Raw genomic sequence first — 21,039 nt, forward strand, 5'->3', positions numbered from 1 at the left:
ATGACATCCATGCCAGTTTGTTTTACAATCAGCTGCTGCTGGAAACGTTTTGTGACCGGCAAAAGTGTTTGTATCTTGCACATTCTCATAGCTTCCACTGGCCAACTGTAAATACCAAATAAATGACTTTTAAAGGGTATGTTTGCGTCAGTCAAGTGTGTTTGTAATCCAGTGTATCTGATTTAAATAACACGCTGGTCATAACCTGACCTAACCTGGGGCCTGTACCATGAAGCCGGATTAGCTGACTAGCTGGGTAAGCTTGTTTAGTTTGCACCAATTCTGGGTTTTAGGTACCATGAAAGTGGCTTGGCTTTTAGCTGCGTTCATTGCCATAGTAACTTAAGCTCCACAGATAACCTGCTCCAGGGCAGATTATGTTCTGAGTTAGAGATCTCAAATTGAAATTGGACCAATCAGATGTGAGAAAAGTGACATGTCAGACACAAAAGTCACTCCCCCAGTTTAATCTTGCTCCAAATTAAAGGTCACTATACTAAAAAAATTGTATGGCTTTAATGATAATTTAATAATATAAATCAAAATAACTATCAATCCATTACAGACAAGCAATTTTAGTTTAACAGTTATTATAAAGTTGTAGAATGAATAGCTAATGCTTTAAAAATGACTGACCTTACAATGTTTGAGTCCGTATCGCTGTATATTTCCAACTATATAAACAAGTTTCACTTGTGACTGCACTGATAAAGAATTTATTTGTCCTCTTTCATGGTCAAAGTCCTTTTTTCCCCCCATTGTACATGCATTTAAATTTTTCAATTTCTTAACCTTTAGCAAAACCTTTAACCAAGGCTCGTGATTGGCTGTTCGCCAGTGATGTCACATTCATGTGCACATGCTCCACAAACTCAGGATCAAAGCCTGGGTGGACAAAGAAAGTTGATCGTACCAGCAAAGCTGGATTGAAGTGGTTTGGTTTTGTCAACTGGAAACTAACCCTGTAACTCTGAATGTTCATCTACCATCATACAGGGCCCAGGTCTTGTATGTCTATTCGGCAAGTAATTTATTTTTCTTTATTTAGGATCAATATTGTGCCTTAATATACAGAATATTTTTAGGAAAATATTGTATAGAAAAGGATCAGTACAAGTGTAACAAGTTGTTTGGTTTTGCGTTGCGTTATGTAAAGCATTTATTTGCGTCGCCCTTTAAGCAAACCTGTCTCCATAATGGAACTTGTCTGAATACAAATTAAAATTGATTTTTAACACTTCATTTTAATAAGATAAATATGAAAAAAACAAAAACAGAAGAACCCTGTTGCAAATTGTGCCTAAATTAATAATTTGCCTGTAGCTAGCAGGTTTGGGACCATATTTCTTCATTTTATTATGCATTTATTTATAAAGCAAAGGGTCAGTGAAAAGTAGGGAGTAACCTTCTGATCATTTACAAAGATTTAAAGGCCTAAATTCTTCCGAGGCATATAAATGTTCATTTTATTGTCATGTGATAGAACAGGAAATGATATCACAGAGGCAAGCCTGACAGGCATCCTTGCTCAAGTTTGGAAACTTTATTAAAATAATGTTTTTGTGTTGTTATTCATGGTGTAACAGTGGTTACAACACTTTGTCATTAAATCAATTATGAAAAACTTTAAAACACATGGAACCATCATGAATATGCCGCTTACATTCACAGCTTCAATATTTGTTCTTTTTAATCATCATCTTTGTCATTGACCCTTAATTCCATAAAACATCCCAAACCAAAGACAACAGCAATTACATAGACACTTTCAAATTAATGGCTTTAAATTAAGAAATGCAAGTTCCAGTGTGGTTATTTTCTGCATAAAGGCCTCCATTACAAATGAATGAGGAAGTGGAAATGCCAACAGCCGCTTCTCCGGGGCAGGTTCGCCTACATGCCAAAGATTCACACGGTTACTTGCCAGTGTAAACGCTGCAGATCCTCACATGACAGAAGTGCGTCTGCCTCGCTCTCCTTGCCCTCTACTGCCATCCAGTGCCAACCAAAAAGATTTCTTGTTCATGTGTGCCAGTCTCAAACCTGTCCTAGGAACCCCCAGCATATTTTGTATATCTCCATTTAACACCGGTTTCAATTCATCAGCTCATTAGTGGAGTCTACAAGACTTGAAATGGTTGTGGCCTGAGAGAGAGAGACATACAAAATGTGTGGTGGTTGGGAGTCCTCAGGACAGGTTTGAGAACCACTTTCTTAGGACGGTGAATATGATTCAAGGCGCTCCGAGGTAAGAAGCTGAATATCTGCAGCGCCCACTACTAGAAACAATGACTGAAATCCTGCTGCTCATCTCAGCCACGATTCCTAGCAATGCGCACTGCAGGTCTGAAAGCCCAGGTTTTATGCAACATCTGAAATAAAACAGGAGTATACTTCTGAAATTGCATCCACATTAATAGAACCTAATAGCTTAATCAGGAAATGATCTTTGAGCCTCCGTGCTTAATATTAGATTTCAAGCTGATATCTTAGTGTACAATAATTTAGCCAACACATTTCAGTTTTATTTCAACATGTATTAAAAAAAAAAAAAACGTTCAGTCTTATTTAAAATTCACAGTTTGTGTAAAATAATCATACCGAAGGGCCAAAACTATTTTTACCATAGTTTGATCTGACTTCATGTACTGATTTCAATTGTTTATTATAATAAAAAAAAAAAAAAAAAAAAAAAAAAAAAAAGTTCACTAACGACAGCACTTTTGCCAGTAGAAAGAGCTCATTAAGAGCTTTCATTTGAGATATCCAAAAATGTCACTTACACCCTTCTGGTTCTCACCCCTCGATACATGCTCTATGGAATATTTGTGGGCTACTTTTAAAATGGATTAATCGCATTGAAAATTCAACAAATTCAGTGAAGCACAACAATAAATAGCTAGTAAAAACTTGAGATTTATTGATAAATACTACTACAACTAAATTCAAATACATTCCATATTAAATGTAACCTATAAATATCAGAAATGTCATTAGAATTGTCACATGCTAGCTAAATCAATTAATTTATAGTAGCCCATTAAAAAATATATACTATTAGCATATCAAAAAAAAATATTAGGCCTTTTGAAAAAATAATAGCCTTTGAGTTTTTTTTTTTTGTTGTTGTAAAAAGTCTCGTGAAATAATTGAAAATTGAGTGAGCTTTCTCTTGTGGTTCTAGGATTCTAATGTAATTCTGATACAAGTCAGAGATATTTGAGAAGTCATTAAAAACAACACAGCAGCGTTTTTAAAAGTTGAACTTGTCACGCCATCTTAAAAACGTAACAGTGGTCCATATGAGAGGTGTTTGTGTGTAAAAAAACACACGAAAGAACGCACCATACGTGAATAATGCTGTGTATTCAACTGGAAGTTGTCATTTTGATCGTATTTAATACCCCATTCAACTACACTACGTGTCTGTCAGTAAGGCAAACTGCTCTCCTCAGTAATAAAGACAGTTGCTTACCTGAGAGAAACGGTCCAAGCGCTCGTCTCGTGTCGAAACATGGCTATTTACACACCCAATACTCAGAGCTGACAACCTCCAAACGGTTTTAAAGCGTTCCCCTCGACACTTTCTCCTCCGAGAGTCAAGTGGCAGCGAGGTTTAGGTGTGTCGGTGTGAATGCACCTCTATAGGCTTCGCTTTAATTCTCGTCATTTACCCTTTTTTGGGCTGATGAGCCTGCGGCACATCTTCAGGAAAAACAGGTACAGGTGGCCACATGAGGGTGTGTCAAGTCAGTGCTAATTAAACTCAAACAGGTTGGATATGCGTGTAAAAACTTATTCTGTTGAATAAAAAAAGTACCGATCAGGCTACTTGAAGATAAATCCAACCTGTTGGTTATTTTGCTTTTTGCAGAGATGGAAAATGGAATCGAATTCGAGTCCCAATTAAAGCTGAAGTGTGTATTTTTTTCGACGTTAAAATATTTTTTTCTCATCTTAATATGCAGAGGGAACTATAAATTAGACATTTGTTGGTTGGTTTTCCCAAAAAGTGTCAAATATGTGGTGCTTTTGATCTGTAGTGTTTATAGTAGTGCCTAAATAGACTTTTTAGTCTACTTTTTACTACAGGTGCTTCTCAGAAAATTAGAATATGGTGAAAAAGTTCCTTTTTTGAAGTGAAACTTTCATATATTTTAGATTCATTACATGTAAAGTAAAACACATTAAAAGTTGCTTTGTTTTAATTTTGATGATTAGAGCTTACAGCTCATGAAAGTCAAAAATCCAGTATCTCAAAATATTAGAATATTTCCTAAGATCAATCAAAAAAACGATTTGCAAAAAAGAAAAGTTCAAGTTCTTTAAAGTATGTTCATTTATGCACTCAATACTTGGTCGGGGCTCCTTTAGCACAAATTCCAGCGTCAGTGAAGCGATCAGCCTGTGGCACTCTGAGACACTATTGAGCCTTCAGCTCGTCTGTATTGTTGGATTGACTGTTTCTCATCTTTCTTTTGAAAATATCCCATAGATTTCATACGGGGTTCAGGTCAGGCATGTTGGCTGGCCAATCAAGAACGGTAATATCATGGTCAGCAAACCACTTAGAAGTGGTTTTGGCACTGTGGGCAGGTGCTAAAGTCCTGCTGGACAAGCAAATCAGCATCTCCATAAAGCTTGTCAGCAGATGGAAGCATAAAGTGCTCCAAAATCTCCTGGTAGACGGCTGCATTGACTTTGGACGTGATAAAACACAATGGACCAACACCAGCAGACGTGACGGCACCCCAAATCATCACTAACTTCAGAAACTTCACACTGGACTTCAAGCAGCTTGGATTCTGTGCCTCTCCATTCTTCCTCCAGCCTCCAGACCTTGATTTCCTAATGAAAAGCAAAATTTACTTTTATCTGAAAAGAGGACTTTGGACCACTGAGCAACAGTCCAGTTCTTTTTCTCCTTAGCCCAGGTAAGACGCTTCTGACGTTATCTCTGGTTCAGAAGTGGCTTGGTAGCCCTTTTCCTGAGACGTCTGAGCGTGGTTACTCTTGATGCACTGACTCCAGCTTCAGTCCACTCGTTGTGAAGCTCTCCCAAGTCTTTGAATCGGCTTTGCTTGACAGCATTCTCAAGCTTGCGGTCATCCCTGTTGCTTGTGCACCTTTTCCTACCAAAATTCTTCCTTCCAGTCAACTTTGCATTTAATACAGCTTTGATACAGCACTCCTTGAACAACAACCCCTTTCAGTAATGACCCTCTGTGACTTACCCTCTTTGTGGAGGGCGTCAATGATTAGTCTTCTGAACCATTGCCAAGTCAGCAGTCTTCTCCATTATTGTGGTTTCAAAGAACAAGAGATACCCAGAATTTATTCTGTAGTGATGGTCATTAATTGAAATTCAAATGTAAATATTCTAATATTTTGAGACACTGATTTTTGACTTTCATGAGCTGTAAGCTCTAATCATCAAAATTAAAACAAAAAAGTGTTTTACTTTTACATGTAATGAATCTAAAATATATGAAAGTCTCACTTTTTGAAATAACAAGAAAAAATTAACTTTTTCACCATATTCTAAATTTCTGAGATGCACCTCTATAATAGGCTACTGTACTGCAGTAGCCTAAACTCCCTCAGAAAAGCCCTCATATTCACTCCACATTTGAGTAGTGTTATGCGTGTGATTTAAAAAGAGAGAAATCCACATACATTCCCATAGTTATGTGTCGTTGGGCCTCAGGCTGTGTTTCCAGGAATGACATCTGACAGGTTTGAGAGCGGCGGTCCTAGGGCACATGCTGGGACTTATGCCATGAAAGCGTAACTGATGTTTGAGGGTTTAGCCGGCTTCACATTATAATAGCTTTAGTAAGAAATATTATTGTGATATATGGTGAATTTATGTAAATTGGGACACTTTTTGCCATAGAGGTGACTGGGGTAAAACGGCTTAATTATCCTGAATTAACCCTGTGCTTGATAGGAAGGTCTAATGATAAAATTGATGTAAAATCCATTATGTCTATAGAATTATTATATAAATGATATTAATGTAATAAATTAAGTATATTTATACTTTATATATGTTTAATTATAGTTTAATTTATTTTCTTAGCATGTACGCAACTTAATAGTTTACGCACTGTAAATAAAATAAATATATTTAATTTACATATATTATTTTAAACTATATATAAGTCAACAAAGATTGACATTTTTGTTACTTATATATTTTTTTGGACTGGATTTTAATGGATTTTTAAAGCTTGAGCATTTGAAGTGGCAGAGGATGAAATATAACTTATAATAAATGATCTGTTGGTGTGGACACTATAGTTATCTATGTATTAACTGGACTTTTAGTTGTATAATATGAGTCATTATCATCTAAGTATTCAGCCACTCTTAAATACGCAGATTTTTATTATGCTTGCCTAGAGGGATAGTTCACCCAAAAATTATTTACTCACCCTTCTGTCATTCCAATTCTGTATGGGTCTGTATGAGCACAGAAAAAGTTATTTAAAAGAGAATGTTGGTAACCGAACAGTTGATGGTAGCCATTGACTTCATACTGTAATAAATAAATACAATGAAAGTCAGTCTCTACTATCAACTGTTTGGTTTCCAACATTCTTCAAAACATCTTTTGTGCTTAACGGAAGAAATGCTTTGGGATATTGGAAGGTGAGTAAATGATGACAGAATTTTCATTTTTGGATTAACTAATTCAACAGAAAACGTATAATGTGCTTTCAATCAGACAGCATACGGAAGCACTACAAGATGGCACTAGTTTCTGTCATTATGCACTATTACTTTTTTTTTTTTAAGACCTTTTCAAACTTTACATGAATTGGATTTCATATCATGTTGAGGAGATGTGTGCTACTTTTCAAAAGAATGAAGTCACTATGTATTACAGCAATAGATGACTACTGCGATAAAACTTGCCGTATTAATTAGTTTGTTGGTGGGTAAAACAGCTCACGAATCCTGTGGACTTTTGAACCTAGCCATCCTTTATTCTTCTAATCCCACAGTGCCGTCTGCTGGACAGAACAGTATCAAGGATTCAAACTGTCAAACCTTAATATGTAGTCTCACTACATAGATTATCCCACATCTCCCTTTTTAACAAAGAGGAAACAATAAAAGAAACGTATAACTGGCATCTTGCACAACTCAGCAATGAGCAATAACCAGTATCTTTTATAATGACGAACACTGCCTGAGAACTGTTCACTTCAGATTACTACAAGTTATGAAAAACACATTACCTCTAATGACACATTTGTTTTTCAGCATTACAGTGATTTTTTTTTCCAACTTTTGAGGGGATGGAGGGTTAACTGTCTACTGTGAGAACTGTCCTTGAAGGCTACAACAAAATGACTATAAATCCAGCCTTTTAGGTTTCACGACTGCCCTCCCAGATCTGGTTCTGGTTAATGATTCTTTTGGACTGGCAGGAAATGTTTGAGGTGCAAATGGTGTTTGTGTCTCTGTGATATTCTCAGTCAACTGAGAGCCAGCCATTGTGCCACAACCACTCTGCTTTGTATCCATAGGAATGAGGAAATGTTGGTTCCTACGAACAGCACCACGAGGCACATCCACCTGGTAAGAATGTGGTGTGAAATGTTCTCCCACCACAGTTCCTGACACCTTTTGATCTGTTACCCACACCTGATCGCCAGGTGAGAGCTTGTGCAGGTCATGCACACGATGACGTTTATTGAAACCTCATGTCTGCACTTCTTTTCTCTTTCTCACGAGCACTTACAGTGGTGCCATCAGGTAATGAAGGTTCCAGCAACCTGGGTAGGGTTGGCACAGTGGTATGAAGACGGTGTCCTATCAGCAGCCGGGCTGGGCTGTACCCATTGTGCAAAGGAGTTGACCTGTACGACAGTAAAGCAAGGTAAGGATCTTGTGCTTTTTTGAGGAGCTTTTTACAGTCTGTACAGCCCGCTCAGCCTCTCCATTGCTGCGTGGATGCTTTGGACTGCTGGTAACATGTTTAAATCCGTAAGTAGCTGCAAATTCCAAGAAAGTACTGGATGAGAACTGTGGCCCGTTGTTGCTCACTTAAGTCTCTGGAATGCCGTGACGTGCGAAGATAGATTTCAGGTGCATAGTGACATCTGCAGAGCTGGTGAGCGAAAAATTTGCCACCTCGACGTACCGTGAATAGTAATCCACAACTAAAAGATATGTTTTCCCTTTCAAGACAAACAGATCCGTCCCCAGCTTTTGCCAGGGCCTCTCAGGGAACTCTGTCGGGATCAATGGTTCAGTGTGATTGGTGCGCTCTTTGATGCAAGCATGACATTTCAAGACCAGCTCATTTAACTGCTGACTAAGTCCTGGCCACCACACATGACCGCAACGGTCTTAGCTGCACGAGTACATCATCCATGTGACAGACCACTCCATCCAGGCCTTCAGTGACTTCAGTTACCATGCGATTTTGGAAGTGTTCAGGCGCTGATGTGATACGAAATGGCAGACGATTGAAATAGTACTGCCCAAACGGTGTGATAAAAGTGGTCAGCTTGGCAGACTGCTCAGCTAGAGGGATTTGCCAAAATCCCATGTTCGCATCGAGCTTACTAAAAACACTAGCTCCTGCTAACAGTCCGAGGGTCTGTTCAACAGAAGGAAGAATGTATTTCTTCCTTCGCACTGACTCATTGAGCTTTGTTAAATCAATGCAGATTCGTGGGTCGCCAGACTTTTTAGGCACTACAACAATGCCTGCACACCACTCCGTGGGTTCTTCAGTCCTGCTTATGACCCCCAAATGCTCCATGCGTTGCAGTTCATTTTTAACTTTAGGTATGGGTGGGAGAGGGATGCGCTGTGGAGTTTAGAGCGAAAATGGGACAGCTCCTGGGCTCAGTTTAATAGTGTACATTCTCTGTATCAGTCCTAGTCCACTGCACAACTTGATAGCGCTCCTGCAAAGTGTGAATGCTTATGTCATCGACTCATGTCACAAGACCCAGTTTGGTGATGGCAGGTCTGCCTAGCAGTGCCGAATGCAGACTCTTAACAACATACACTTCCTCTAATGTATGCTTGTCACCTTTCTGGAGTAGCATGTTCGAAACTCCAATCACATTGAGTGGTGAGCATCCCGGTCCAAGTAAGGGCTTAGTCGCTCTCTGGAGTGCAGGTTTTTTTTTATTCTTGAAAATCTCATGGAACACATGATCTGGCATAACAGTGACATCAGCACCTGTGTCAATTTTGAACTGTACCTCGTAATCTTTGATTTTAATGTCAGTTAGCCAGGGGTCGCCCTCCACCAACACGGTGCCTAAAAATATGCCCGGGTCCTGCTCTTGGATCTCATTCACCTTTCTGGATGAAACATACACTTTTTGGTAGTGACCTTTTTTCCCACAGGCATGACAGTACTGTATTTGCAGGGCAGGGTGCTTTCGGGCAAGATGGGCTTTTTCCACACTTATGACATCTTGACTGTGACTGTTTACATTTTTCTTTAGCTCCATGGCCACATTTAACTCTCTGGCTGCTTTGAGATGGTTTGATTCTGCTTATGACTCTGTCCACAGAGCCAGGTGTTTTAACAGCACATTCACCACGCAGGTTACTCTGCTGTTGCTTCACTGCTTCAGTCTGTCTTGCCATATCGATAGCTTTTTCCAGCGTTAGATCTTTATGTAGCTGCATTCGCTCTGATAGACGTAAATCATTCAAACCAACGACTAACCTGTCTCTGATGAGTTTGTCGTGCAATGGTCCATATTTGCAGTGCTCTGCCAAGGAGAACAATGCAGTCACGAAAGAGCCGACCGACTCGTTTTCCCCTTGTTTTCTCATGTTGAAGTGTGCTCTTTCGTAGATTAGCCGCACCACACGGATACATTTTCTACATTTATTTAAGCTTTGATTCGAATGAAAACAGCGTATCTGTGTGATGCGGCTGACACAGAACACCGTACGCTGCTTGCGTCCAGCGGATACTCTCCAAAAGGTGCTACGGTGACGCGGAGGAGAGGAATTGTTGAATAAAGTCGTTATTTTTTATTTCTTTGCGCAGAAAGTGTTCTCGTCACTTCATTATATTCAGATTGAACCACTGATGGCAGATGGACTGTTTTGACGATGTCTTTCATGCTTTTCTGGGCCTCGACAGTGGTATTTACTTGGCAGTCAATGGGAAAATCACAAGCCTCCCAGTTTTTATCCAAAATATGTGACCCTGGACCACAAAACCAGTCTTAAGTCGCTGGGGTATATTTGTAGCAATAGCCAAAAATGAGAATTTTTTCTTTTATGCCAAAAATCATTAGGATATTAAGTAAAGATCATGTTCCATGAAGATATTTAGTAAATTTCCTACTGTAAATATATCAAAACTTCATTTTTGATTAGTAATATGCATTGCTAAGAACTTCATTTGGACAACTTTAAAGGCGATTGTTTCAATATTTCGATTTTTTTCTCAATATTTAGAAGCTTATTTATTCAGCTTTCAGAAGATGTATAAATCTAAATTTCGAAAAATTGACACTTAAGACTGGTTTTGTGGTCCATATCTTAAATTGTGTTCCGAAGATAAATGAAGCTTTTACGGGTTTGGAACGACATGGGGGTAAGTGATTAATGACAAAATTTTCATTTTGGGGTGGAGTAACCCTTTAAAGAAAAAACAAACAAAAACTCAAACAGTAGTATTAGTCACTGTTACTATTAGCGGATGACATGAACTTCCCGACATATTAGTGGCCACCCGCCCACCCATTTGTTTCCTGTTACAATCACAATCCAAAAAGAGGAGGGAACATGATTATGAATGGAAACAATAAATATATCTTTTGGATTTGTCTGTGAGTAAATAGGTGTGGAACAAACTGTACGATTTATCAAGATCACGATGCATTTATCATCAGAAGGAATGTGCTGATTTATGTACTTTGGATATCAACACATAATTTCACATGAAACGTTACTCATCTCTTTCCTCCTTAATATTAGTACATCAAAATAAATATGCAACCGTTTATTTAAAGAATGCTTTTATCCAGATTGACTGATTTGAAGGGAATTGACCCAACAACCTTCTGTTTTCCATCACAAAACTTTGACCGCTGCTTCACACCTAGTTCAAACTAGATTTTTCCAGATTAAAGCAGTTACTTTCAAGGAAATCTGACCCAATGTCCTGTCCACGAATGACATGACGGTTGATTCACACCTACTCACATGATAATAAATAGCAGCCCAGATTTCTAAGCTTGCATTATAGTACAGTGGACACATACACTAAAAAACTCATTCGTCTTCTAATCCAGCCATGGCTCTTCAGCTCATCGGTTATATTATGTCCATTACTGGATTATGTGGCCTCATTATAGGCACATTTACGAATGAATGGGAAGTCCTTGGACATGAAAACGACAAGACTGTAATTCTGGTCAAATACAAAGGACTGTGGATGGAGTGCTCAGAGGACAGTTCGTCTCATGTGCAGTGCACAAATTACAATTCTCTTCTTCATCAGAACTGTGAGTATCTGTCCTGTGGATTATGGATCCATCTGCCATTGACTTCTGTTGTAACCGCTGCTGTGTGTTGTTGCAGTTGAAATTCGGGTGTGCCGAGCAATCATGATCGTCAGCATCGTCTTTTCAAGCATCGCCGCGCTGGTGGCCATTTCTGGTCTCCGATATACAAGATGTTTAGAAGAGAATGAGAAGTTGAAGGATAGAGCTGCCTTCCTAGGAGGAATCCTTTCTGTGTGCGGTGGTGAGTTCAAAATTATTGAACAAATCACAAATAAACTGGAGTTATTTTTTTATCCTATCAAAAATTGATCAAAAAATCTTTGAAGAAAGTCAAATGATTTCGATAAAATTAGTAAGATGCACAACTGTTTTCAAAATGATAATAATAATAATAATAATAACAAATATTACTTGAGTAGCAAATCAGCATATTAGAATGAACTGGAGTAATGATGCCAAAATTTCAACTTATATTTAAAACAATACTATTGCCTCTAATCTCCACTACATTTAGAATTAAGTGAATTATGTGCATTCTTCTGTCCTAACTAGGTCTTCTTGGTTTGGGCATAGCCAGCTGGTATATATATAGAATTGTTGATGATTTCTTTCAGAATGACACCAAGACGGAGAAGTAGGTGTTGTTCTGTTTCGTATTGTTTCTAATATTCATTAGATTTAATGATTCAATGGCCTTTCGGAATCTAAATGTTGCCTGTCTGTGTGGGGTCTTTGCAGGTATGTGGTCGGCAGATCTCTGATTGGTGCATTTGTTGCATCTGTGCTTTGTTTATTCGGAGGCATTCTCTTATGCGCCTGCAGCGTGACGCATCTACAATCCAAAAAAAATCTCAGCAAGCATCCAGTCTCCAGGAATCCTGAAAAAGACTATGTTTAATGATCTTGAGACCATCTGAATACCTAAACTTCATCTGAATGTCAGACACTGGTTAAATGTTATGTATGTGCATGCATTGTGCTAATAAAGAAAAAGTCAGTACTTAACCATTTTATAGTAATTATATTATAAATATAAAAATTATATTATCTCTAATTATATGTTATTGTTATTTTTACTAACTGATATAATACATGTGCTATGATTTAACAGCTTTTAATATGTTTAGACGTTTGTGAGTCAATTTGGCTACTAGAAATCTAGAAGGCTGGGAGAGTTGACCACAGAGGAAGATGATGTCATATCCCTGTACAGTAAATGTGGGGATATTTTTTTCCTATTTTAAAGTATTTTTAAAGATATTCTAAGCTGTGATGTAGTGTAGAATATATGTCAATGCAAAATTATGACAGCTAATATTTATACATTTATATATGAATTAGACCTATATTACGCTGTGAAACTGATTCTAACTGTGGAAATAAACAAATATACTGAACTGTATTTTTGATCCTTCTTTACAGCAATATACCAGACCGTCTTTTTTGTGCTTAAAATAGATCACATTGTTGCAAAATATTTGCAAAATTAGCAGAAGCTTTTGCACCTGACTGTAGTATCCCTTATACTCATTTACTTATTTAAAAATGCTTTTAGTTGACCACTATAGTAAGATTGATTTTGTAATGGTTGATATATAAACATAATGAACACTGTGGAATTTCAGAAGAGTTGCAGTATGATTTCTGTTCTCTAGAGGGAGACGTTGAATCGGCGACAGGAGGTCTTCGCTTTCGAGGGCTTTGGAGGATCTCATTAGAAAGTGCTGTTTCTGGGAATCAGTGTAGCCTATTGTCTGTAATAGAGGCAAGACTTTTTCGCTAAAGTTCTTCTTTAAGTTCTAAATGTCAGAAGCACTAATATGTCGTTGTTCAACAAATAAATAAAGCGTCAGACAGCTGGCGGGGGTCGTCAAACAATTGTTATTTCCTTCTTGTGTGGGCTGTAGGGGAGGAGTCAGAACAGAATGGATTGGAGGGACGGGGGGGTCATTGCTAAAAATGTCCTCTGAAATCGGTCATTCATTATGAGTGACAACGAAACTGCCTTGAAGCTTAGAACGGAAGTTAAGCCGTCACTTTCATTAGCCTGTTTCCTCTGAAACACCCCCTAGACCCGCCGGGACTGCGTTCATTCATCAGAGCGCATTATTTTGCGCACCATTACGCAGCAGTTTCAGAAGATGGATGTGAATTCTAAAATCTACGGCTTTTTGACATGTATCCTCCAGACACTTCTGCTATCATCGGCTACCCTGGAACCGTTCGACCTGCTTTATGATAACGGAGTGGAATCTTTTTATAAAGGAGACTACGGCAATGTGGTGCGGTACATGGAGAGCGCGCTGAAGAGTTTCTCTGAAGTGCGCCAGACCAGAATCAGATGCAGGCTGAAATGCAGTGACCAGCATCGCTTTGACAGCTTTCTGACTGATAAGATATTTGAAGTGATCCTCTATAGAGGGCATTGTTTAAATCAATGCATTGAGGGGAAAATCGGAGCCCAGTCCATACATAAAATTAGCGAGGATGTCATTCAGGATTTCAACAGAAGAATTCCCTATAACTACCTGCAACTTGCCTACAGAAAAGTGAGTACAAGTTTTAATAGCAAGGCTCCGTTTAAAAGCACAACGAGGTGCCTTCATAATAAGCAGGCTATTTTGGGCATCATGTAAGAGCTTGAACGTTAAATGTAGCCTAACATTTCAGAGCATCATCATCGAACATTGTTGCGTTCGAATAAAACGTTAATGACACATAAAATCGAACGTTTGAATCAAGCATGAAGAATTATGTCATGTATGTTCAAATCGAACATTTTGGTGAAAGTTATGCGTGTTCCGGTCATTCAAACCGAACATAAATGTGCGTTCTGAGAGTTCGATTTCTTTCTGCGTAGGCTATAATGCTCAAATGAAACCTGTTTGTTCAAAGCGCCTATGCTGTTTGTGAAGGCAGCTCAAAAACTTTTGACACACAGCCTTAGTTTTCTGTCAGCCACCCTCGTTAATAAACTGGAATTGAAATGTAATTTATGGTACGAAATGCTCGCAATCTTGAGAGCTGTAGCAGTCTGAATAGCATTCATTTTAGTCCTCCCGTTACATCACTTGCTCTCTAATGGGTGCTCTGCAGTGAATAGGTGCTGTCAGAATCAGAGTCCAAACAGCTGATGAAAACATCCCAATAATCCACATCACTCCAGTCTATCAATTAACGTCCCGAGAAGTGAAAAACTGCATATTTGCATCATATAAGTATTTAACTTTAAAGTTTCACTTCTGGCTAAAATGCACAATCCATAATGCTTTCTCCAGTAAAAAAAAAAAAAAAAGCAGTATCATTGATAGAAGACTCTTTCAAAGTTAAAAATGCTTTAATGATGGATTAGTTCCTTACAAACACACAGCTTTTCACTTCATAAGACATGAATTGATGGACAGGAGTGGTGTGGATTAGTTGTGGATATTGTGATGTTTCCATCAGCTGTTTGGACTCTCTGACGGCACCCATTCACTGCAGAGGATTCATTGGTGAGCAATCCTGCTCTGCTCTGATGCTCTGATGAAGAAACAAACTCATCTACATCTTAGATGGCCTAAAGGTGAGTCATTTTCAGCTAATTTTAATTTTGGGGTGAAAATGAATTGACTATCAATATGCAGAATAGGCTCACACAGAGAAAGGAATAAACCCTTACAAAGGGCTCTTCTGGAGCGTGTTTTGTATGTCGTAACAGTCTTCAACTTAAAATCCTAAAATGATTGAGATATTTAAAGCAGTGCTTGGATGGCAGTCCAGACAGATGGGAACAGAGCTTGACATTCTGAGCAGCAGTCAGTGTGAGCCAAATCAGACTCATGCCTTTGCCCAGGGACAGAAAGTGATTAATAGAGAGAAAAGCAGTAGTTTAGACTTCAGCAGATGACCAGAGTGAGAGATCAGACACATTCCTGTGAGCGCTCCTGCTCGGTCAATGTCATAAAGAGTTGTCTATGCGTGTATATATATGGGGTGATATTTGTGAAAATATATAACATTCCACCACTCTTTGATATTTTAACCACATGGCCCTCTTTCCCATCATATTCCTGGCATAATGAGACTGTTTTCGGCCTGGAGGAAGGGGCTACAGGTGCCAACTGTTACTTCATTGACAAGTCTGTGTGTTTGTGTTCCTCGGTCAATCAGTATTTATCTAGGCAAATATTTAGTTTTGCACTTAAAGTGTGTTTGCTGTTCTGAAAGGAAAGGCAGCAGCTTGTTTTGGGTAATGAAAGGGTGAGTTTTGTGCCAGCAGTTGTGCCCCCTGTTGCTCTGTCATTGGTTAGTTCCTTTCGCATCAAAAGGACCAATCAGAGAAGCAGCAAAGCTCAGCAAAATTGCCTGTTCTCGCATTGTGGACAGATCTGTCACATGTAAAGCGACTTAATTGTGAACTGGGGCAGACAGACAGGGAAATGGTTTTCTGCACCATGTTTTATTGAGTCATATTTTGAATTGAATTTGGTGTGATACAAAAGCGAAATTTTCTTTTGTCAAAGAGCCTGTATATGCTGATATTACAAATTTGAGTGGTTTCAACTTAACTTTTTAATTTTAAGTTGTTTTTATTTACCAAATAATCATTAGACCACAACGACAAAAAAACTTTTAGAATAATAATAAAAAAATATTTGATTACAAATATTTATTAGTAAAGTATTATTATTTTTATATTATATTTATGCCATCATATTGCTGCAGAGTTTTAAATTATAAATCATTTTATTGTTATTCATGTTATCATATTGATACATAGTTGTAAATAATAATTGATTATTGTTATTTGTCACGGTGCACACACGAGGGAGGACACAGGAACACGCAGACGAGGATGTAACGTCAAATCATAGTCTTTACTGATAACATCAAGGCAAGACTGACACAGACAGGAACACCGGGGAGTAACGAGTAGACCAGACGAAATCTAACTCAACAGACAGGACTATAAATACACAGGTAAATCATAGATAACGAGACAAACACAGCTGGACAAGAATTAACTAATGATTACATTTAACAAGGACAGGAAACAAATCAAATATGGACAATTATTTAATCTTGATATTGAGCTATATCTAGCTGTTAAATGTGAAAAGGACTATGCATTTCTCACATTTATCAGTAGACCTGATATGTAATTAAAGGGATATAATTTTTTAAAAATAATTTATTGTGTCTCTAAAATGATATCTTATTTTGATAGTTTAGTGTCCCAACTGTGACCTCAATGTCGCTGTTATTGACTTTCATTCTTTTCAAAACCTCAAAAAGCCCAACCCATATCTATTGTAATACAACCAATGCAAGAACAGATAACATCACGGAAAAACCCTGTGAATTGCATTGTTCCAGCATCGTATCACATTCTTTCCACTATTAGCCTGTTTTCTTCATCAACTCATTAGAATTTAATATAGAGTGACTGACAAGATATCCAGTCATAGTTTATAATAGAACCCCACCGTATATGTTTTCCTTTTAATAAGCTAAAAGACTACCAAAGCTTGTCATTCTAGCTATGCAAGCACTTGAATACTAAGCAAAACGGTGCACCTGTGTCACTTGAAAAGAGTGTGTGTGTGAGAGTGTCGGGTTTCCCCAGCCGCTCGGCGGGGTTCGGTTCGTGCCCATCAACACGCTCAGCCAGACAGCATGGCACTTCCTCTGCCAAACATTTTCTGCATGACCGACTCTAAGCGGATAACGGCGCAGCAGGAATGTTGTGGGCACGTTGCCTTATTTCGTTGCACAATAAGTGGCCCAGCGTGGGATTACGGTGAAGAAAACACAACCACTGAATTGCGTCTGCTTCCAAGAGACTGCAAATTCTGCAAGATCGAGCTACTTCGTCGAGCAGATGCGTATCTCACGGGGGGCTTTGTTTTCCAGATCACAGGCCAGAATTTTGTACTTGACAGAGAGTGGAGATAAACAACGGGTCTTTGGTTTAGAGAGCAACTCCAGCTCGCTGATACACAGTACAAGTCAGTTCTTGTTAAATCTTGATTTACGTTGCACATTCTACTTTATTGGTGGACCCTCTTTGATTTAGGCCCTCGTAAAACTGCGTCAGATATAATGCAACTCCATAAAGATAGAATAGCCTGCATGGCTTGCCTTGGTTTTAGCAGTCCTGCGGGGTCAACAGGAAAGACCTAGAGCTGTTGGGCAAAGCCAATGAATGAAAAGATTCTTGGGGGAATTTTGGCAAAGCCTGAGAAAGAGTGGAAAACGGGATGCGGCAGCCAAGCAAACGGCTGTCTGCTGTCTGGAACAGTGTTCCTCTATCGCACTTGGATTCTCTGGCGCTTATTTTGAATGAAATTATGGCTTCCTTCTATAGAGTCTATGAAGAACAGTGTTTAGTATTACAAATGTTTATCAAAAATTTGAAGACAGCTGGTTTTTCTGAGAGCAAAGTCGTCATAGTGTGGTAAAAGGTCGTCTTGAAACTCAAGAGGGCCCCACTGTGGTTTCTGTTAAAGTGTGTTTATTCATATTTAGAGCAAATGTTATGTTTGTAGCCTTTGCTGTGAACTTGATTTTTTGCAGTGCACCTCTGGGAAGTGACAGGAAATCCATCAAAATAATAGCTCTGCGTTTGGCTGTCGTGTGTCAGTGAAGAGGAAATCGTTTCTATTTTGGTCATCTGAGACCATGTCCAGTTTTAAGCCTCTTAACCTTGCATGTAGTATCTGGCAGACGAGTGAATTAAAACTTTTGTCCTTAGGAAGCAAAAGATGTTTCGTTGAATGTCCACGCTGCTCTTTTCCATACAGCTAAAGCATATGACACCAGGACCTGCACTCGATTATATTGAATGTGCATTTGTAGTGTACTTGAAATATTAAAAGTATATTTTTAATCAATTGTACTTGCAGATAATATAATATTAATGAAATAAAAGGCCACTTAAGTGCACTTAAGGAGTATACACTTTCTTAACACGCTTTTAAGAAGTGGACTTATTTTGATGTGTTATTTAAAGTTAAGAAAATTGAAATGTACTAAAGTGCAACTTTAATGTGTAATTACAAAAATATTTAAATACATGACATACAGGTTTCAATAGAAATGCCTATAAACAAATTTTAGTTTGTCATGAATGCTTGTCAGTACATTCAGCAAACCATATTTCCATATAGAAGTAATAATCAACTTAATATAAATAACTTAAATGGGTCAAAAAAATTTATTTTGCACTTAAGTATATTCTTTTGAAGTATATTATTTCCATAACAAGTACTCTTGTGAAAAAGAAGTACACTTTAGTAAATTCTATATTACAAAAAGAGATGCTCATACAATCTGTTTTTATTACTTATGCATCATACAAGTTTTCTGTAGTCATATGATAGTTTCTATTAGGAATATGCCAACCTTTAAGTATTTACTTAAATGGTGTTTGATGTCATTGGCAGTAATTCAGCATAACCTCTTGGGCCACACACAGTCCACATCAATGAAAAAAAAAACAAAAAAACAAACATAATCTAACACACAAGTTTTAAACTGTTTTTTGTCATTGCTTCATCTCTTTCATCTCCTCATCTACTACAGCACTTCTTCATTGCCTCTTTCATAAATGACAAGCATAGGTTGGCTTTATTTTCCAGGACCCTGCAATGACCTGGAACAAACTCCACTACATGTCTTCATCTGTTTGTAACGGGACACCTCCACAGTAAATCACTGCTCACATTGGTGTCAACAAGTATCTGAGCGGCATGCTAGTGTGCTGTCATATGGGGATGTAGAGCACTGTTGGAAGGAGGGTTGGGTGTCAGGAGCACATGTGAATGTGGAAAAATGATCAGTCATGTCGTTTTTTGAACACAATCCTCAGGTCATTGCCCAGTTTTTTTTGCCAGACGAGATCTTTCATAGCTCATTTTATTGACATTATATGCTATTTGTTTATGTAGTAATTCACTGGGAACGTTTTTATTTCAATTTTTTTTAAGTTCTTCTGTTGGTTTAAATGTACTTCCATTTTACTGCTTAAGTTTAAGACAATTGCTCAGTATGAACTCAGGATCTTTAGATGGCCCAATGGGGAGGCCTGATTCCAGACCTCTACTGAAGGTCAGTTGTATGGTGAGTGGGGTAAAGTACACTGGTCCATTGTTGGCGAATGGTTACACTGGAGAGATTATTGGCCTTCTAATCACTTTGCCCTGCACTTTCACTCTCTCATGTATTTAATCTTTGGGGATTTGACTAAAAGCTGAGGAGGTCTCAGGTTCGCTACATGAATAAACCTCACTAGTCTCTCCAGCGTTGGAACGTGTCGGAGTACTTTCCTGGAAAGATGGACGTGTGAGCGCCACACCACTAAGTGTTGTTTCATGGTATCTGCATTTCATATTAGTGCATGTTAAGAGAAAAGCGTAACTTTCTGCTTGTTGGTGGGGGAGAAACATAAACAGGAAATGATGTCATAAAGAGGACACTAGCTGTCCTTCATGACTGAATGCGAAGGCCAGTAAGTCTCAGATAAAATATAAAATATGAGATAATTCTACCTTTTTATGAAAAGAAAAAGTTGGTTCAGTTTGTAAAATATCATGTTGTTTCACTCCAAAAAGAAATGTAATGATATATCTAAATTAATAATTCATAGTATTAATATATATATATATATAGAGAGAGAGAGAGAGAGAGAGAGAGAGCGAGAGAGAGAGTATATATATATATATATATATATATATATATATATATATATATATATATATATATATATATATATAGAGAGAGAGAGAGAATATATATATATATATATATATATATATATATATATATATCTATATATATATATATATATAAAAGCCGGTTATGAGAATAATGTTGAAGCTAAGAAAAATATTATTACTTTTTGCTGAGCCAATAAATTAATACATTTTATTGAAATTACTATAAAATATTTGACTTTTTTTTCAAAACCACATGAAGCCAATACACACACATATACATTATTTATATATATATAACAGTCATAAAAGACACTTTTAGAAACGTTTTTGCATGTATTTATTTATTTATTTAATTTTATTATTTTGTCTAAAAGTTCAAGAATCTGCTCCATTTTTTAAAAAGATATATTTTATTAAAAAAAAGTTTGGATTTACAGCCTAAGGTTTAAGATTTGTCTCTTTTTTCCCCTCTAGATTATTCTATCATAGGCAAATATTATTTGACAGAACCTGTCTAGTTTTTTGGTTGTCTTGGTGTAGTGTAAGCATGCTGGGATATGTGCAGAGTACATGTGAAAATCATCGGGGGTTTCGTATCATTTAACAACTGAAAGTACACGGTCCTACACTTGTGGTAGACCAACTTTAAACACAGACAGTGTGTAGTCTCAGCATGTCTGCTGAGATGATGATGTCGACTAATAGTCGGGATGATGTGAAGACTCAGGCTCATGCAGGATGTGACTCATGTGTATAATTACTAGAAGCCACATTCTAGCCTGCTGGTTCAGTAGTCGAAGAAACAGGGCTTCCATTCACAGACCCTGTGACGT

General features: G+C 37.8%; 2 protein-coding genes across 2 annotated transcripts in view; both read left to right on the plus strand.

Annotated features, from left to right (window-relative positions):
• The first annotated feature begins 11,589 nt into the window (after positions 1 to 11,589).
• Positions 11,590 to 12,509, plus strand: LOC306867911 (claudin-1). The gene is made up of 3 exons (XM_079413867.1): positions 11,590 to 11,748; positions 12,060 to 12,141; positions 12,246 to 12,509. The coding sequence occupies exons 1-3, from the start codon at positions 11,610 to 11,612 to the stop codon at positions 12,403 to 12,405; spliced, it is 381 nt and encodes a 126-aa protein (XP_079269993.1). The 5' UTR covers positions 11,590 to 11,609; the 3' UTR covers positions 12,406 to 12,509.
• A 915-nt stretch (positions 12,510 to 13,424) lies between these two features.
• LOC306867531 (prolyl 3-hydroxylase 2-like) overlaps positions 13,425 to 21,039 on the plus strand; it is a 56,596-nt gene continuing 48,981 nt past the window's right edge. Inside the window, exon 1 of the mRNA XM_079413245.1 lies at positions 13,425 to 14,056. Within this exon, the coding sequence (XP_079269371.1) occupies positions 13,649 to 14,056 (408 nt within the window). The 5' untranslated portion in view covers positions 13,425 to 13,648. The remainder of the gene's footprint in view (positions 14,057 to 21,039) is intronic.

The sequence above is a fragment of the Barbus barbus genome (genome assembly GCF_936440315.1).
Source record: "Barbus barbus genome assembly, chromosome: 49".
NCBI classification, from domain to species: Eukaryota; Metazoa; Chordata; class Actinopteri; order Cypriniformes; family Cyprinidae; genus Barbus; species Barbus barbus.